The sequence below is a fragment of the Pholcus phalangioides genome, unplaced genomic scaffold, assembly GCF_987345545.1.
Source record: "Pholcus phalangioides strain wild (caught in Gottingen) unplaced genomic scaffold, Ppha-v1.0 ptg000003l_1, whole genome shotgun sequence".
In the NCBI taxonomy this organism is placed as follows: domain Eukaryota; kingdom Metazoa; phylum Arthropoda; class Arachnida; order Araneae; family Pholcidae; genus Pholcus; species Pholcus phalangioides.
In genome coordinates this window covers 55,619,205-55,638,578 of record NW_028301596.1, presented here as the reverse complement: position 1 = coordinate 55,638,578, position 19,374 = coordinate 55,619,205, and the positions used below count along the sequence as shown (strand labels likewise).

At 34.7% G+C, this 19,374-nt stretch overlaps 1 protein-coding gene across 1 annotated transcript in view; it reads left to right on the top strand.

The window, feature by feature from the left end:
• LOC149088919 (ubiquitin-like protein 3) overlaps positions 1 to 14,524 on the top strand; it is a 42,027-nt gene extending 27,503 nt beyond the window's left edge. The window contains exons 2-5 of the mRNA XM_089250830.1: positions 2,177 to 2,285; positions 5,737 to 5,823; positions 8,491 to 8,568; positions 12,602 to 14,524. Of these exons, the coding sequence (XP_089106956.1) occupies positions 2,177 to 2,285; positions 5,737 to 5,823; positions 8,491 to 8,568; positions 12,602 to 12,666 (339 nt within the window). The 3' untranslated portion in view covers positions 12,667 to 14,524. The remainder of the gene's footprint in view (positions 1 to 2,176; positions 2,286 to 5,736; positions 5,824 to 8,490; positions 8,569 to 12,601) is intronic.
• Positions 14,525 to 19,374: the final 4,850 nt, after the last annotated feature.

The following is a 19,374-nucleotide window of genomic DNA, read 5'->3' as shown; positions in this document are numbered from 1 at the left end:
CGAGTCTGGCACTATAACCACTCGACCACCACAGCGGCTGTGTTAGCGGCTTTATGTTAGTCATGCATTCATATCATCGTTAATGTTCATTAGCCAAAGCAGAAAAATCATCAAAAAATCTTTGTAAGCCAAGGTATTGCTGTACTTAGTGACCATTGAAGGACCGGACACACCCCGCTTCCTATCTCAAGAAGATACTGAAGCGCTCCCGAAGGATGTTTGTACCCGGAATTTTATTAAATGAGTATATATGTATATCTATATAAATTTGTATAACAGAGTAACAAGAATAGCAAGTCCAACTACAAGTGTATAAATAAACAAAATAATTATGATGAATCGTATGATCTAAGTCTAATTTGATATTATAGTGTCCTCAGAGCACATCAGGACTCGATAACCAAAGTTCTGTTGGTGGCGCACTGTACTAACAGAATCAATTTTTTTTTCAACACTTGTTATAATTTTACATCTAATTAAGGGAATATCAACCATTATTTATTCTCAAGTGTTAATGCATCATAAAATTCACGACTTATTTTTCCTCTCTAGATGTTCTTTGACCCTTTCAGTAGCTCAATATGTTTCTTGTCTAGGTACATCGTTCAGTTAGTGAACTTGTGTAATTCATGCTCACTTCCACATTATTGCAGTAAGATTATATTTTAAGTTTCATGTTTTACTTATCCTAGAAATTCACCCTGATATAATACATATGATATATATATAATATATATGATATATATTACCCTCTTTCACAGAAAGGGATAAGTATGCACCACACCATAAAATATAATCATTATATAAATTGTTAATTTATGCAAAAAATTCCAATTAATGTAAATTTTTTTAATGTGCTTAGAATGTACAGATATTCTTCCAAATACGAAATAGCAGCCGAATATTCGTCCCATCTCTAGTTGAAGTTGTATAAACCATACTTCCAGAGAGTATGGTAGGGTTGAGCCGTGTCATGAGCTGAATTTTCGCACCAATCGTCATCAGAATTAGTCACTAGAACCTGATTAACATGTCCACCTCAGAATCTTTTTTCCAGATGTACCTACACTTCTCTCTCCAAAATTCTTTGAACCATTTCATATAAAACAAAGGGTAAAGGCCTTTTCAACCCCTGCAGTTGAACAAATTTGACACAGCTTGTGCTGTATGAGCTCAGGCATACTTGAGTTTCCTTAATTAAAAGCTTTTGCTCACCTTGATATTTTTTTTTGTGAATTACAGGTCTTTTTTGGTGATGCTGTATTGCTTTATGACCTCTAGTAACTTACATTCAATGTTTGTCTAGCTCTGCTGCTTCTATAGGTAAAACATTGTGACTGTGTACTGTATTACAGGGCTTGGCAAATTTAAAAAAAATTTAGGTGCCGGATGAATTTCTTATAAAAAACGAAGCCAAACATAGTATTTATCTGAGAAAAACAGTCCTACATAATGTTTTTTGGCTTTTTTGAGACTTTATGATCCCCTTTCATGTTGGAAGATTCATCAATATGAAATTCAAGAATTTGGTTTAATTTTTAGACTTGATTTACCAACCAAATATAGAAAATTTTAAGCACCAATACTGATTTTATAGTCGCCATGGCGACTTATCAAGCCCTTCTAAATTAGACTATTTTGGTCAAAATAGTCTATTCCTTTCATTGTTGCATACCCACATTTAATAGGAAAAGGAAATCCAATGTTGTCTGCTTGTCTCTTGTGGTCCATCTCTTATTGTGTTGTACTGAAATGGCTTCATCCATCCTTATCAAAGTGTTCGGATTAAGTATTCGATTTTCAGTAAAGTGTATGAGATGACTTTGGTTGTGTTGACTGAGCCATGGATGATTTTCATACATACATGATAAAATTGAAATTATCAACTTTTCACATTAATCAAAAGTTTAGGACACATGATGACTGACAGTGGTTAAGCGATAGAGTTTGTTGCTCGAATACGAGTTAAACATTATGCTAAAATTTAATTCCGTTCATGTGCCTGGTAAATCAGGAAAAATTTAATTTCATCATTGATATTGAATGAATAATTAATCGTGCTCATTGTAATTCTCTCCCATCCTTCATGGTGTGACTTCCCATTGAAATGGGGAATGTTCTTTTTTCTTTTTTTTTCAGGAAGTTTTTCATCCTGTAATTTTTCTGTTTATTTCAGATAAACTTGCGTCTCATTCTTGTCAGTGGGAAAACCAAGGAGTTCCTTTTCAGTCCAAGTGATTCTGCGGCAGATATAGCACAGTATGTCTTTGACAATTGGCCACCAGGTAGCAAATTTTGAAAAAAATTTACATGCAATCATAACTTTGTATAATTTCAAATTGTTGAATTGCATGCTGCTTTGTGTTTTTCTTCTGTGAATGGAATATTGCATTTGTGTATGCTACTACCATTTTTATCTTTATTTTCAAACACCAATCTTCAAGTTTTTATTGTTGATCGGCTTCTGACTGTAAATTTGCGAACTGTTGCTCTAATCACTGATTACCCTCCTTGGGATTTTTTTGGTATCTGTAAAGCTTCATTATTCAGATGATATAAAAATTATGCTTAGGATAGGTGAATCTGTTGTATGCATTCACAATTTCATAATATCAAACTTTCCATTTTTAAATGCATACATCTTAAGAGAAGCAAAAATATTAAACTTTGTGCCGTTTCAGTCGAGTAGTTGGTGCGCTAGTCTTTGGCTGTACAGGTGTGGGTTCACATCTTGATGTGTGATTGTATGCCTTTGTAATTTACTCTATAAACATTCCTGGAAAGATTGCATAAATCTTTTGGGTTGACGTCACTTATAATAGTTTTAAAAATACAGTGAAATTCTCGTACATAGTTTCCCCGACTTTTTGTTTCATTGTCCCCTTCATCTGCAATTTTTTTCCCTCTCATCACCCCCCCCCCCCTCCCCAAAATCAAGTGAGCCCATAGGATCCTATGTTAAGTCTGTTGCTTCTGTTGTCCCCCTGGGCCATTCCATCGCCCACTTTGGGAAACACTGGTCTAATATAACGAGTATGACTTTTAACGAGAATCTTGTTTTCACGAGTGGTTGTCAAATAGCTAATGTTGAACAAATACATATTTGATTATAGTGAATTGCAAATTATAAAATTTTTGTTATATTGTCAACATAATTCCTTTAAAAAGGTCAGCTATCACTCATCATCGTACGTGCTTCTTGTAAACATCAATCACTATCCCCCTTCTCACTATACACATAGGGTATGTGATAATTTTATTATATTTTCGTCTCTCTCTCTATCGGGACTTATTTGACCAGAACTTGCCATCTAAAGTCTTCCCTCTCCCTAATGGCTGAACATTAAAAAAGCCACTCTAATTAATGGATAAATTAGAGATGTAAAATTGTCGAGAATATTCTTTGGTACTATTATAATTTAATTAATAATAATTTAATTAATTTAATATTTTTTACTATTATAAATAACTCGAGAATATTCTTATAAGTTCTTGAAGAGAATATTCTCCTATTATTTATAATATAGTTACATATAATATCCTTGAGAATATTCTCTGGGAGGACTACTTTCATAAATTACTGGGGAATATTCTTATGGAAAATAATAAGAATTATCCTGAAGTTATTAATAATAGTCCTTCCAGAGAATATTCTCCTCGATGAGAATATTCTTCAGTTACCGAAATCTTTCCAGAGAGTATTATCAAGAATATATGTAATAGCATGTATTATAATAAATAATCTCAATAAATAACTTGAGAATAATAATATATTTTTTTGTATAATTATTATTTTTGATAAGAATATTCTCTAGTAATTTATAATAGTAGTCCTTTGAGAGAATATTCTTGAGAATATTTATAATAGTAGTCCTTAAGAGAATATTCTCCGGAGAATGTCCCTGTCTCTCTTCCCATCAAGATGATGAGTATATTGAAGTTTGTAGACCACAATATTAAAGTTTGAAGGCAATAAAATTAAACCAACAGGACTGAATTGCACAACTTTTAAAGAAATGTGAGTGATACAGAATTTACTTGTATGTGCATTGAAAAAACAACAGTTCTGTATCTTCTTAGAATGAAGGTGATTGTATAATTGCTTCCTTTATCAATCATCTTTGATTTGTTATGAACTTATTTCTGAAAATTTATTTAATTTTAAAATACTTTTTTAATGTTTTAACTTAATGGTTTCTAAAATCTTCGTAACCAAACTTTTAAAACCTCTCATCATGACCTGGAGAATATTCTCAGAATATTCAAATTCCTTAAATTGGGGAATACTCTGAGAATATTCTCGAACTAAAAGTTGCCATTGGGGAGTGATTATACCAAAAATTGTTTTGTTGTAAATGTTTCAGGTAATGAAAACTGATTTATATTTCACAATATAAACAAAATTAGTAAAAAAATTTGAATTATTTAAAAGAAAAATTAATATTCTCGATTATTCTCCAATTTTTACATCCAAGAGAATATTCTCACCTCACATCTCTAGGATAAATGCTAACAAGTCCATAAAATCACAGAACTGAGCAGTGAGAACTTTAATTGTTCTGCCAGTCGACTTCGTTTCAATAATATGAAATCCTATACAAAAACATCTTAAAATCAACTGCTGTGAGAACAAAAGTTAATTTCACAACTGAAGATCTCTTCATTTGCCTCAAAGCAGAATGTGGGAAAAAAATTGTGACATACATCATAGAACTATGAATGTTATAGTAGAAAAATCTTGGTAAAGACTTCAAGGAAAGAACTTGCGTGATAGAAAACATTATTATGGAAATTTTTACCATGGAACATTTTCAATCAGCTGAGAGCTCGTTGCAGAACAATGCCAAGCATTATGCTTTCGATCGTTTATATTAGAACAAAATGAGTTAAAAGACAATTATTATAATGCTGGTATAGCAGGAATTTTTTAAAATTTATAATCTGGCAAAGCAAAAAAATTTAAGTTTGCTTATGATGAGATGTCATTATAACAATTTTCCCCATTATTATTAGTTCTCATTATACCTGTAATAGACTTTTGCTGAATATACTATTAAACCTTTAACTTTAAAAGTCTCTTTGGGTCAGATAAATATTTGTTCACCTTGATGCTTGAACGTTGATTTCACATAGATAAGACCAGTCAGTTAAATTGCTTTAGTAGTATCCAGGACTCTATCCAGCCGAAATTTAGGTCCATTTTCTGGACCCTTCACCAAATTCTGAATATGAAACACAAAATACAAATTAACAATACCATAAATTTGAAATTTTATCTTTCTTTTTACAAAATTGACTAAATTTTTTCGCTTCCCAGGATATCGCTTACTTTTTAAAACATAATTATGGATTGTTTTCACAAAAATATAAGTATAGAACATTTTCACACAAAAACACAGGACTTTATAATTAAAAAGTCCAGACAGACTTCTGGTATCATCAGGTATGAACAACTTTCCTGTAGTTCTTGAGATACAGGAAAGTTTATCTTGTATTTTGGCAAGTTTTTCTTAGTTCTCTCAAATTTTGTCAAGATATTGTGTTGTGATACAAAGGCAGAAGTGTTTATGGAAAATATTATCTGTCTTCAAGAAATGTGCATGGCTCTCTTCATTTTTTTTTTTTAAAATGTGTTGAAAACAGTTTTTTTATCATCTCATTTTTATTTTCTATCATTTTATATTTATATTTCTTCATCATGTGATCTTTATGATAATTGTTTGATATGTTTTACAGAATGGTCGGCAGAATCTGTGTCAAAAGCCGAAATTTTAAGATTAATATATCAAGGTCGATTTCTGCATGGGAATGTCACTCTTGGAGGTATGGTTATTTCCACATTCATGTATGAATCACAGCTTTTAATGCTCTATTTTATTAGACCATCTACTAATGTGATCTTTTTTTATTTTGTGGATGAAAAAAAAATTCTACGGTTGTTCATACCATAGTTGCCAAGTCTCCCGAATCTCTACTCCTCCTCCTGGACTCCTGAAAATTTATTTCTCCTGAATTTCAACAGTGATTGTAAAAAAATCTATACTTTTGTGGGGTGAAAAATTATTCTCTAAGAATTTACTTAGGAAAAAAAGACTTGCTATAGTTTTCATCCCCGAAATAACATTATAAGCATAAAGTAAATTGTAGCCATTGCATCAAATCTCCAAAACAATTATTTTCAGCAGGGGGAGACAAATTTTGCCAAACACTCTGCATCAATTCAGCCTTTCAACATCCAAAATTCTTTGACCATGTGACCTGTTGTATCTGTATGTCTTATTATGGGCCTGATAGTGATTTTTTGTTGGCAAAATTTGATTTGAGAGTAGCAATGGCAGGTAATTTAACCTACTAATTGGGACTTCGCACTATTCTGAGATGGCTCGCACATTGTCACGTTTTTGAATGGGGGAACCCCTACAATTTTACTTTTATTAATGAAAAATTTCTACATTGCTTTCAAAAAACCCTTTTAATATTCAATTTTGGGCATATGATCTGCAGATTGTCTGCATTTAGATGTTGGAAATCTTCCAAGTGATGATTTTCTTCTGATTTTTATCACATGTCTATTGCACGAAAGTATTGATATGTGATGGAATTGCTGTAGGATGCTTTTATTCATACTAATAACTATAGCTGGTCCGATTAATTGATTTATTGGGTCAGTTGATCGATCAATTGTTAAAAATTTGATTAACATTTTTATTAAAAGCTTATGAATTAAGTTGGTTTTTTTGAAAAACCGAATGAATGTCTTATAAATCATTTTCTATACAGAACATTTTGAATGACTATATTAAAAAATATTTGAATCAATATTTTGATCAAATTGATTCAATGAAAATGGATGATTTCAATTTCAAATTGAGTTTGGAGTTTTAGAAGACGACCAAAATTTATTGTCGCCTCTATGAACAGTAGTTTTTGTATTATCTGAAGCATCAGCTGATGTCACGTGTAGGTGATGTGCCCGAGATCCTCTCTCATGACAGTAGTGTTTGAGAGTTGTTCGAACGAGAAAGTGGTTGCAATGCCGTCCATGCGGTGTATGTTTTTGTTGTAGGCAGGATTTTCCCCCCATGATGTGAATTTCTAGTCCCTGCTGGTAAATAAATTTTGTAGATTCTCAACTGTACAAGGCTACAATCTATTAATATTATATGGTCACAAAAAATATTTTATTAAAATTCAATTAATTGGTTGACTAATTGATTAAAAAAATTTGACTAACCAGTTAACAATTTTAATTTATTCCCAGCCTTACTAATAACTTAGCGAAACAAATTGAGATCATTCAACTGAGGTAGTCTATCAATGGCAATTATAGGCCTAAAAAAGAAAAAGTTTTGATCAAGACTTTTTTTTCTGATATCAAATGGAATCGGGTTGATATAACTTATGCCGGTTGAATGGGGATCTCACTTATGAAATGCCATGCATGCGGTTCTAAAGTTTAAATAAAGATATCCCTAAGGTCAGAGACTAAATTTCATGTTCTGACTGTTCAGTTGAAGAATTGGTTTTCTGTATGCTTTTCGTAAATGTTCAGCTAATTATGGTGGTACTTTGGAATTTGACAATTTCAACTTTAAAATTTTTGCTAAACTGTTCATGCACAAAAATCCCAGATAGCATTTTGCTACAATTTGACAGTTTTGCAATCCTACATTAGTTTACAAAATGATTATTATACAAGAGGGTGCGGTGATAAGATTGGACAGGCGATGCTACATACAAAATCAGAGATTGAAGTACAGTCTACAGAATTTGATGCAAGGTTGTTCCAATCAATAATTGTACAGGGGGAAACTAAATTTAAAGCAATCTGTGGATGCAAGAAAGGGTTTCAATTTTTGGGAGTGATTGAATCTGTTAGAAAAAAATGTGAAGATTTGATTAGAATGTGAGTAGTATCAATGTTGAAATAGCCATGGATAATTCTGAAAAGTAAGGATAGGTGAGCGATATATCTACGGGAGGTGAGTGGAAGAATATTAAGTTGGCATTTGAGCTGTGTGATGGAAACAAAGAAAGAGCAGCAGTTTAAAATAAAGCGGGTAGATTTATTTTGGATAGATTCCAGCTTTTCTATATTGCTTTGTATATGGGGATCCAAAATTTCACAGGCATAGGAGAGAACAGGAAGGATATAAGTTTGGAAGTATAGATATCAGAGGTGACTGGTGGAATATTTGATGTTACGATGAAGGAAAAAATTTGCAGGCATTTTTGAAATATATAATACATGTGGAGGTTCCAACGAAGGTCAGCAAAAATTATCACACCCAGATATTTGTAAAGGGAAACCTCTGTGATTAAAGAATTATTGATTGAGTAAGAGAATTCAAGGGGAGATTCATTAGCATTGAATCATGAGGCACCTTTGCATTTGGAAAAAGCTTATTCATTCGCTAGTAATTTGTTATATTTTTTGTTAATTATTGCATTCCATCTGAATTAGATTTTTTTTTCTTCGTCCAAATATAGCATTGCAACTGCCATTGGGGCGAACTACTGTTATGCATCTCATTCCACGAGAAAACTTACCGGAACCTAATTCACAAGGTAAGATTTTTTTTTATGGTAACACTTTTCATGCGCAAGATTTTTGATAATTAAATGAAATTGAAATGTAAAATTTCTTAATTTTTTACTTGCAAAATTATTTTATACACCGCTGTGGTGATTGTGGTATTATTGCCGCTGTGGTGGTCGAGTGGTTACAGTGCCGGACTCGTGATGCGAGGATCCGGGTGCGAACCCCACAGTGGTGGTCGGCTGAAGTTGGTTTTCTGTGGTTCCCAACTTCAAGGCGCAAATGCGAGCCGATCTCCCCGTTAAAAAGTCTCGCCACAGAGAGCAACAGTCCTACAACGGTAAATCATTCAACCATAACACTTCACTCATAGTTAGAAAAACTGGGGGCAGATGACAGCACTACACATAACAAGCATTACACCGAAACAAACTTTACGTCAGGTTGCACTACACGTACACTCACATTCCCGCATGTACCGATTCGTTGGGGGGTTCCGCGGGGGGGGGGGTGCATGTGTGGTGTAGCAGTGGTAGGTAGGGACTCCAAAAAATGGCTCGGGGATCCATGATGTTCTTAAGTCAGCCACCTCGTTGGGCAATTTGCCTGTTGTGGCGTTGTATTTGTATTTGTATTTGTATAAATAATTGATTTCAGTATCATGCACTATTAAAAAAAGTGTTCTATGTTTTTCTGATTAACAAATATGTAATAGAAATCACAAATTAGATCTGCCAGCTCAGTGCGAGTCAATTGGGCTTTTTTCTTCAACTCGTCTATTTTAATTATACTGACATATTTTTCTCCATTGCATTATAGATTTCAGAATTTCTAATTAGAATAGTTGGAAGAGTTAGTGAGAAAATTAATTTTTTTTTTTGTCAAAACAAATGATGCCATACCTCATGAAAACGTTTACATTGCATTTTTTTTACCTCTTCAACACTCATACATATGCAGCATTTATTCGGAGAAAGGTGGTTATTTCACATTATGACTATTTGGGTAAATTACAGTAAAAAAAGCCTAAGTAATAGAATTTTTCCAGTTTAATCATGCATACAGTATTCTGTATAACAGCAGTGGTTCCCAAACTTTTTGAAGCGTGATCTTCCCCCTCCCCCGACCACAATTTTTTCGGTGACTCCCTACATAGCATGGTTATATGTCCCATTTTCTGGGACATTCTTGATTTTTTGTCAATGAATGTGCTTTAATTTTCATTACCAATGATGAATGAAACAAATATTTTTCTAATATTTAGTTGGCAGAACTGTTTTATTATGGGATTTCCAACTATTCACATGCTATTTAGCTTTGAATCCTGCATATGGTGTCGCAACAGAGCTGCAAGTTAGGATGGAATGTGTATCTGGTGTTCCTATATATCTGTAGACCCAGTGCAAAAAATATTTTTGAGTTCTTTTTGTAGGAAGAATAATTTTTGTTGATTTGCTGTATTATTTTGAATATTCATAACATTTTCATGGTTGTGGCACAGAAAACCTTGTTTTATTACACAAAGTTATTTTTCACCTACAGAAGTATTTTCTATTACAGAAAGGTAACCGGTGTGATCCCACGATATTTTTTACCCCTGCTTTCTTTCTTCCTAATATTTTTAAGCCATCCCAATATTTTCAATGATTTCACTTCATCAAAAACTCCATGAATGGCACACTAGCATTATTAACTCATTACCTAAATTGTAGGCATATACCCTATGCATTTGCATCGTTCTGTGTTTTTAATTTTTAAAAATGTATACAGGGGTTGGACAAAATAATGTGAACACCTGTGCAAAAAACAACACTCAAGGGAAGCTGTCATCTACCCGCCCTGCTAGTGTGGAAGAGTTCCACTTAGTGGGTGATAATGTGCACACATCAGTCTAGTCGTAGCAGTGATGGCATTCGGATGCGATGTATATTGGGGCGTTAAAACTTTGTTATGGCTGACCTAGCAGATTTTGAAAGAGGCATGATTGTTGGAGCCTGTCTTGCTGGGGGTCACAGTAATAAAAACAGCCACCTTTGTTGGGAGAAGTATTTTGTCGATGGTAATGACAGCCTATAGCAAACAGGGAAAGACATCATCCACCAAGCATAACAGTGACCGGAAGTCGAAGATGGCTGATAGACCCAGAAGGGTTTTGAAGCGGGTTGTGGCCAGAAAGCACAAGATAACAGCATCCCAGATAACATCTGAGATGAACATGCATCTACAGGAAGGTGTATCAACAAAAACTATCCACCATGAACTGCATACAGCAAACATACAAGGTAGAGCGACTATTCCAAAATCATTGGTGACTCCATGCAGTGCCTTGAAACGATGAACATGGTCTCATGAACATAAGAATTGGACACAACAACAATGGGGGAATGTTATCTGGTCAGACGAATCGTCGTTCACATTATTCCAGACTAACGGACGTGTTTACGTTTGGAGAACGCCAGCACAAGCCTATGACGGTGATTGTCTACTTCCTACTGTTAAGCAGAGTGGGTGATCAGTGATGTTGTGGGGCGCGATGTCTCACCGTGGTCTCAGCCCACTGGTTGTCTTGGATGGGCAGGTTAATGCAGCGGTTTATTCTGGTCGACCATCTTCATCCAATGGTGCAATATTTGTTCCCTGATTCTCTACCTGTGTTCCAAGAAGATAATTCACCCATTCACACTGCTGGAATTGTCTGAGACTGACTTGATGAACACAATGATGAACTGCAACACCTCGTGTGGCCCGCTCGGTCCCCTTATCTTAATATAATGAACCTTTGTGGGATATTTTGCAGGCCAAAATGTGCAGTAGGTTTCCACCTCCAAAGATACGTTCTGAATTAGTGGCTTTTTTGCAGGAGCGGCTGCGTATCTCTGTGACTGTTGTGCATGACTTGTATTTGTCCATCCTGCAATGAGCTGCAAGCTGATTGAAAATGTTCCACAATAAAAATTCCCACAACAGTATTTTACACGTTTTTTCTTTCTGCAATTCTGCCAGATTGTTCTGCGACGTACATCACAGATTTTGGCATATACTCTGCTTTGGGGAATATTATAATAAACAGAGAATGCACCATCAATCATCCCTTTCTAAGGTTTTTCTTGGGCCATCTAGCTTTTTCCTTTACAATAACAATTCACTTTTTATTTGTAGATAACAGACACCACTCATTCCCATTTGATTTAATACTCACCAGTCTGTATATTCATGAGACGCACTGCACTATATATGCAGTATTTGTTGGCATATAATATCCTTCTTTTTGTCTCCTTCGAAAATATGTATAGAAAACGTTATTCAGTCATTTGAGTTTTTCCTGGCATCAGAGAAGAATTTCATATTTTAGTGAAGAAAAAAAATGTGAAATCAAACTCCTTCATGTACAGTAAAATCAGTCTATAACAATAACTGTAAGAACCTAGAAAAAAATTGTTATAGGCAGATTTATCGTTGTAAACAGTTTGAGTATTTGTGCATCCATTGTTTATATATGCATACTGTGTGCTTGTTATATAAGTGTATAATGTAACAAGTTCTTAGCCCCTAAGGCTTCCTGCATTCAAGTTTATGACCGTCTACAGTCCACCGCTCTGCCAACTGAGCTATCAACGGTAATAAAGGCACACCCCCCCCCCCCCCATCATCTCCCTTGCTACAACCAGTTTGACAACAAACATCTGTGCACATTCCAATCGCTCTAGCTCCCTTCCTTCAAGATTCCCCCTACAATCATTTCTTATCGCTCATGTTCTGCAATCTTTTGTTGTCTCACATTCTGAACCTTGCGGGGTGTCTTTTTCAGAGATTAAAAAAAAATGTGATATAATGTACTACCAGCTTTCTAAAGTGGTGAAATTATCATTATAGATAGGTGCATCTAAAAGGTGATTATCTCTGTAAGTAGGTTCAAAATACATTGAGTAAATAGGAATTCTGACGAGGCCAAGGAAAATATCATTATAGACAGTATCGTTATATACAGGTTTCACTGTGTTGGAATTTTTTCGTTTATTGTAAGCTTAAAAAAAATGTTTACTTTTTTTCCTTCCCTCTCAGATCAAAGACATAAGAGTAAAGAAAGAAGCAGTGGCTGTTGCAGTTCGACATGCTCAATATTATAGACTCTCGAGGATAATGACATGGAGGCGAAAGAAGAAAAAAAAATCTAAAAGGAAATGTTGTTGGAAAATTACGATGGAAACAAGAAAAGAAGAACAGTGACTGCAGGCAGTTCCATAATTTAGAGCAGTTGTAGTGGATAGTTGCATTGAAAAGTTAATTTTATTCCCCTTTTATTCAAAAAAACTCAACTGTTCGTCAGAAGTTGGCGACATTTTTTTTTAATATGATATTTAATGCTAACTAGTCAAATTTAGCTTCTCATCTGCTTTCGGGACGGGAGTGTCTCTTTATTACCCGCTTTATGATTGGAGGGGAATAACCAATGTTTTTGATTTTCACTGTATGAGACAGCGGCCATTGCTGCTTATTTTTTTTTCCGGATCTGTCATGTGTATTGAGTACAAAAGAATTTTACTGACATGTTCGTATTCGTATTATCTTTTAGCATGGTATGATGAGTGTATTTTCATTTCGATAAGACTAGTTAAATCTATATATTCTTCCTTCCCTCATTTATTTTTTCAGCAATTCACATTCCAGTATCAGTTTCAATTTTTGTTCGGTTTTTTATGCCACAGAATTTTTTTTTAATGAATTTCTTTTAACAAATACACTCACGAAAAATATTTTCCGTATAAATATCTTATTGGATATATTACCACCAAAGCCCAAAGTTTGTCCACTTCAGCCAGCCAGCCAGTGTTCAAAATTTGAGATCATCTCCTCATTGACATATGTTTTTGTGATAATTATGGCCATTTTTTTATAATTAAGCCATAATATTCCTATCAATCAAAAGCATCTGAATATTGATATCTTAGTGATCCATATATGGGAATGAATGTATTGGGTCAGCAAAATCCCAAAAATTCGGACGTCCACATTGATCAACTGAGCTGGTTAGTTTGCAAAGTGGCCAACTTCAGACTTTGGCAGTAACATATATAAAGAACAGGGATGGGAAACGTCTTTGAGAATTCGTCCTTCTAGCTGTCCCCCCTCCCCCATGCTACTGATGAAATGCCATATCTCTTTATGTAAGAAATGTAGATAGCGCCTGTAATCGTTTTGTACAAAAAAAAACATACTCATGCACATTGAATATGACCATTCATGGCTATAAAGGGGACAGTAAAAAACTATCATGACACTGGAAAAATATAATTAGATCTGTCAACTGGATTTTTTTTAATGTATTTCTTCCCAGGGTTTCCGATAACAACTGGAGATTCAACGCTGCTGCTTTTTTTTCCTCATGCATGAACGTATGTATAAATTTTTGTTTCATTTGATCAGGAAAATGCATGTTTTATTAGAAATGTAGGTTTTTACAAAAAAAAATGTGAAAAGAGTACTGATGCACAATGGCTTGTATTTTTTTTTTAATTTCTTGAGCTGTTTTCGGGGGTTTGTGTAAATATTATATAACAGGTACCCAGTGTAAAGTTTTTAATCTGTATATAGGACTATCAAAGTGTAGACTTTGTTGCTTTAAATGAGAAAAAAGAACGGATTTCTTAGTTTTTCCGTTTTTTTTCGTTTTAGTAGAAATTGCGTAAGGCCACTCGTTAAGTGCAAAAATGTTTTTTAATGTGTGTTTAAATTTGTGAACGTGAAATCTCTTCAAATATGGTGTCACTATTTCTGTCTTTTTTTCCCATTTGCATGAGATATGTCAAGTGGTGTTTTTTTCAATGGCTAAAAAACTGATGATATGAAATCGGCCTGAATTGGGATGAGATAATAGCTGGATATCGCTGAGAGAAGCATACATAGTTTGAAATTCATTTTTCTTTCCAATTAGCGCTAATGTGGGGACCCTTTGGTCAAACTCATAGTTTGGGGGGGGGGGGCAAATAGACTCCTACACAAGTCACTCTTTATACTATTACATTCAAAAAGGTTCCAAGACTTATTTTATTACGGAGTAATGAATACAGATAGAACCTTTTTATTTTATGCTTCCTTCGAAATAACTACCCTGTAGAAAGATATAAATGTGGATTGCAAGCCTTTTTTTGTCACATCAAAAAGTCCTTGACTTTCATTGCTCTATCCACTGTGAAAGCCCATAAATTCCTGATATTGTGCAGTGGCAATTGCTACTAGATATATAAAAAGCCAACGGTTGTCAACCGGTGCTCCACGCGCACTTCCTAGGGTATTTCCCCAGCTACTCGAAGAAAATGAAATAAATCAGTAAATAAGAAAGAGAGGCCTACAGTGCTCCACCATAGAAATTCTACTACTATGGTCAAAAAGTTCCAAAACTTATTTTATTATGGAATGAGTAAGATAGAACCGGTTTATTTGGTGTTTTTGTAGAAGTAACTACCCTGTGCAATTATGCATCTGAATCAGGCAGACATTTAAGGGCTTGCATGTTCCTCCCAGTGGAACATGTCAGATTACCTATCAAAGCATCGCATTCCAATACTTAAACAACCAGCTTATTCCCCTGATCTCGCCCCATGTGACATTTTCCCTCTGATAAGGCAACGATTCTGAGGCTCCAAAGAAGAGCAGCAACGAAAGTACTGGAGGATGTAGCAAAAAAAAACTAGCAGTCCGTATTTACATCTTTATATAAACAATGCCAAAAATGCGTAATTGTACTGGGTAATTGCTTCGAAGGAAACACCAAATGAACAGGTTTTATCTTTGTTTATTCTTCAATGATAAGTCTTGGAACTTCTTGAATGTAGTAATAATTTGTCTCATTTCGTCTTGTTAAAACTCGTCTTGTTGACCACTCTTTTCTACATCTGTAGAAAGAATTCCCAAAGTTTTATTCATGCTCTGGATCAAGATTTTTAATTTCTCTCGCTGAATCTTCAAATGCAGTGTAGTTCCAGGATCCAAGTTGTTGCCATTATGATATGACATCCTGGTCATAAATGTATTGGTCTTTAACAAGTGTTATCCACGCCAAATTCACTATAAGAACTTTATTGCTGATTGGTTGTGATATAATGGTCCTTGATACTAATAATCATTTCTTATTTAAGAGTTACTGTGAGGTGCTGATCCGTGAGTTAAATTATATGTCGAAATCATTTCATACATACTGTTCTTGTGGAGATAGAATAAGGATTAACAGTTTTCCCAGGTGGCGAGTACTCCATGTCCATCGGAGGAATAGCATCCATAGGTCCACAACTAGAAATAAACATAGCTGCCCAGATTTCTACTCCATTTCCCAGACTCCCGAAAAATTCTTATATCTCCCGAATTTCAACCATGATTATAAAAAATCCATTCTTTTGGGGGGAAAAAATATTCTCAAAGAATTTATCTGGAAAAAAAGATTTGCTTTTGTTTTTATCCCCAAAATAACTTCACAAATGTAATGTAAATTGTTGCCATTGCATAAAATTACAAAAAATATGTGTATTTTCGGGAGGGAAAAGCCAAAATTTGCCAAACAGCCTGCTTCAATCAGGCTGCATCTGAAATTGACAAGATGACTTGTATATAATGTCCCGTTTCCAGCCCGATGCCGATTTCTTTGATGGCATGATTTGATAGTAGTAATGACAGGTAATTTAACCTACTTGTTGATGATGATTAGGGGCTTGAGACTAATCAGCTATGGCTTGCACGATGCCCCATTTTTGCGAAGGGAAATATCCCTACAATTTTAATTTTATCAATGGAAAATTCCTACGTTGTTTTTCTGAAATCACTTGTATTATATATTATTCATTTTTGTGCCCACACAGAAACCTCCCTAATTGTTACTCTCCAAAGTTGGCAGCTTTGAATGGAAATTTACTGTGGCGCCTTGGGCCAGAATCCATTTTGGCATCCAATCTCCATAATTCTCAATTTGAAAAAGAGTGAACTCGGCTCTCTTCCTGGTTCTGACCCCCCCCCCCCCACCCTGTAATTTATTTTAAATGAGAAGTCGAGGACCAGGCATGCTCTGAACTAGAATCATTATAATGTCAATCCTTGAATGAGTTTCCCCTGGAGTATCCAGCTCACTGATATAGAAATTAGGCATAACTATTGGATGCTTATGATAACGCTGATACAGACAAATACGTTCGACTCTTGGTTGGTGGTGCTTATGTGTCTATTGGAGACACCCCCCCCCCATATCTTATATATTTGAATAGCTTTTGTAAAAACAGTTAAGGAGTTATGTCAAAAATGAATAACTGGTGTTATATGTTTGGCTGCTCCTTTCAGCTTAATGTTAGGAATTGAGACAACCATATCGTTATTTATTTCATCACAATTTCATTGTCATGATCAAATTCTTGCAATATTTTTGTTACATTTTCTTTGTCTTGCTGAGGACTAATGTCAAGGTAGCAAAATTTGTAAGCAGTTGAATTATACTCTAGCCCGTTTCATATGCTTGAAACATTCTGTCCACAGTTGGGGTCAACCGCTTAGTCCAGGGAACCTTCAACCTTTCAATTACAAAATAATTTTACTTAATTCATTTATTAAAGGAATAATTTCAATCATTCTCTGAAATTATTTCTTTTGAGAATTCTGAAATTCTTTGAAAAACAATTTCAGAATTTTTTATAAATGCAAAATTTCTTTTTTCCTAATTCTAAAAATGGTCGTCGGGCGAAGGCAAAAAGCTCCACAAGAGCCAAATGTAGTCCACATCTTAGTGCTTGCACTGCCTGGGGGGTTCGTCCTATGTTAGTCTGGTCCTGTGTGCTATTCCAGTTCTCTTTGTGCCATTCACAACGTTTTCATATCGGTTAGTTATTTACCAAGACATCCTGTACTTTTGTTCAATGTTCTTTTTTTTCAGTGTGTGTGTGAGCTTTTTGCTTTTTTACCGTTTGAAAGAATTTTTTCGGCAGCTGGAGATGTATCTATATATGATTTTTCTTTAAAAAAAAACTGGTTTTATTAATTTGAAAGCATTGAATCTCATTCATTTTCATGTTCGTAGGAGTTTCATTCGGGTGATTTTTTTTTTCTTTGCAATTAAAATTCTCCTAATTATTTAAAAAAATTGTTTTTTTTTATTCACTGACGAGATTGGAACTTTTACGATAATTTACGATATTTATATAAATTATTTCTCATATGCATTTTTACCTTCAAAATGGTCTTAGTGTTTTTTTTGTTTTGTTTTGATGGCAATAAATGTTATTCGAGAAAAAACTTCTGTTTGTCATTTTTTTTTTCTGTTCATTTCTAGTTATGTAAATTTGAGTACAAAGGTAACAAGCATTTTGTATGACTTTATTTCTTTCTGCCTGCTGAAAATATTGCTTTGATAATTTTTTTCTTGCTAACCTTTATAATTGTCCTTATTGGTTACTAATACCAGGGTATGAAGAAAAATTGTTTTTCGTATTTAAAAATCAGATTTCTATAATTGAAGCTGACTGCTTGGGGGCCGTTCAAGTATTACGTAAGCAAATTTTTAGCTATTTTTGACCCCCTCCTCAGCAAAATTTCGTCATCAGCTCTGTCCCTCTGAATCCTAACTCATATTTTCATAAAGGGTGGTTGATGAAGTAAGCATTATCCTAACCCTCCCCCTCCCAATCGATGATGACGTAACACTTGAATGGCCCCTTATTAATTAAAACAATTCTATCAATCTTGTTAATCATTAAGAATGCATATTTTTACATCACCTAATCTCTCAATTCTTTAATGAATGAACTACAAGCAAAAAATATGAACAAATTTCTGTGTTTTATGCAACATGAAGGATTGTTGAACCCAAATTAACTACATGGATTAACATCTCTTTTGTAGAGAATTGCTTTTTATTCATGAGGGCTCTCCCCATCCCTTGAAAGTGAATGCCTGGTGGAGATTCTGTATCGCATGATGCAGTGTTTCTCGATTCCATTGATGTACAACCAAAGGGTCATTCAGCATCAACTAGATGAAAAACGTTCAGTATTAAAGTCCCCCATCGCCCCTTCAGAAATTTTTTTCCCTCAACGCGATCAAACCCATAGGACGGAAGCAAGAGCTGCGCCGAAACGGTTCTCTTGCTACATGGTGCGCTGAATCCCTGCGCATTTGCGTCAATTCTTGTTTGTGGTTCGCAGAGGTACCGCTAATGCACTGTAGTGCGTCAAATACCCGAAATTTAGGAAAAAGAAGCATGTGAAAATCTTGTTCACGGAACGCGTTCATTCCGAGACAAGGAAAAAGATGCAGGAGGGGAAACTTCAATTTTTTTCACTTCCCACAATCGCGTTATCTCGTGACCATGGAAAGTAGTTCTACCTTGAAGTACAAAATCCTGTACTGTTATTGGCATAACCCGTGGGCAATCAAAGTTGCTGAATGATTATGCCGAATTTTCCACTTTCGGAGAACGTTTTTCTCCTGCGGGTGGGTTATACGTCCACGTAAATATACCCAAATAACGGTATAATTTTACAGCTACCAGCCTGCATTCAAAGACACCATATCTACTTCGTAAATTCGCTTTATTTTCGACAAGGTTGCACATGTGCCTTCAAGATCGTTGGGAAAAAACGGGATCTGTAAAAACATCTAAAATATTCACAGTTTCGTCATCTAGCCACTATGCAGTTGTATCATTATTGTCACGATTGGCAACCACCGACGATCTCACATCGGAAAAAAATCTGTATTTGACAAAAAGGGGTGGCTCGAGATAAAAAAATCTCTACCTATGCAGAACTTATTTTTGGTAGACAAAGTTTTATTCACCCCTTCTAGAGCGGTGCTCAATATGG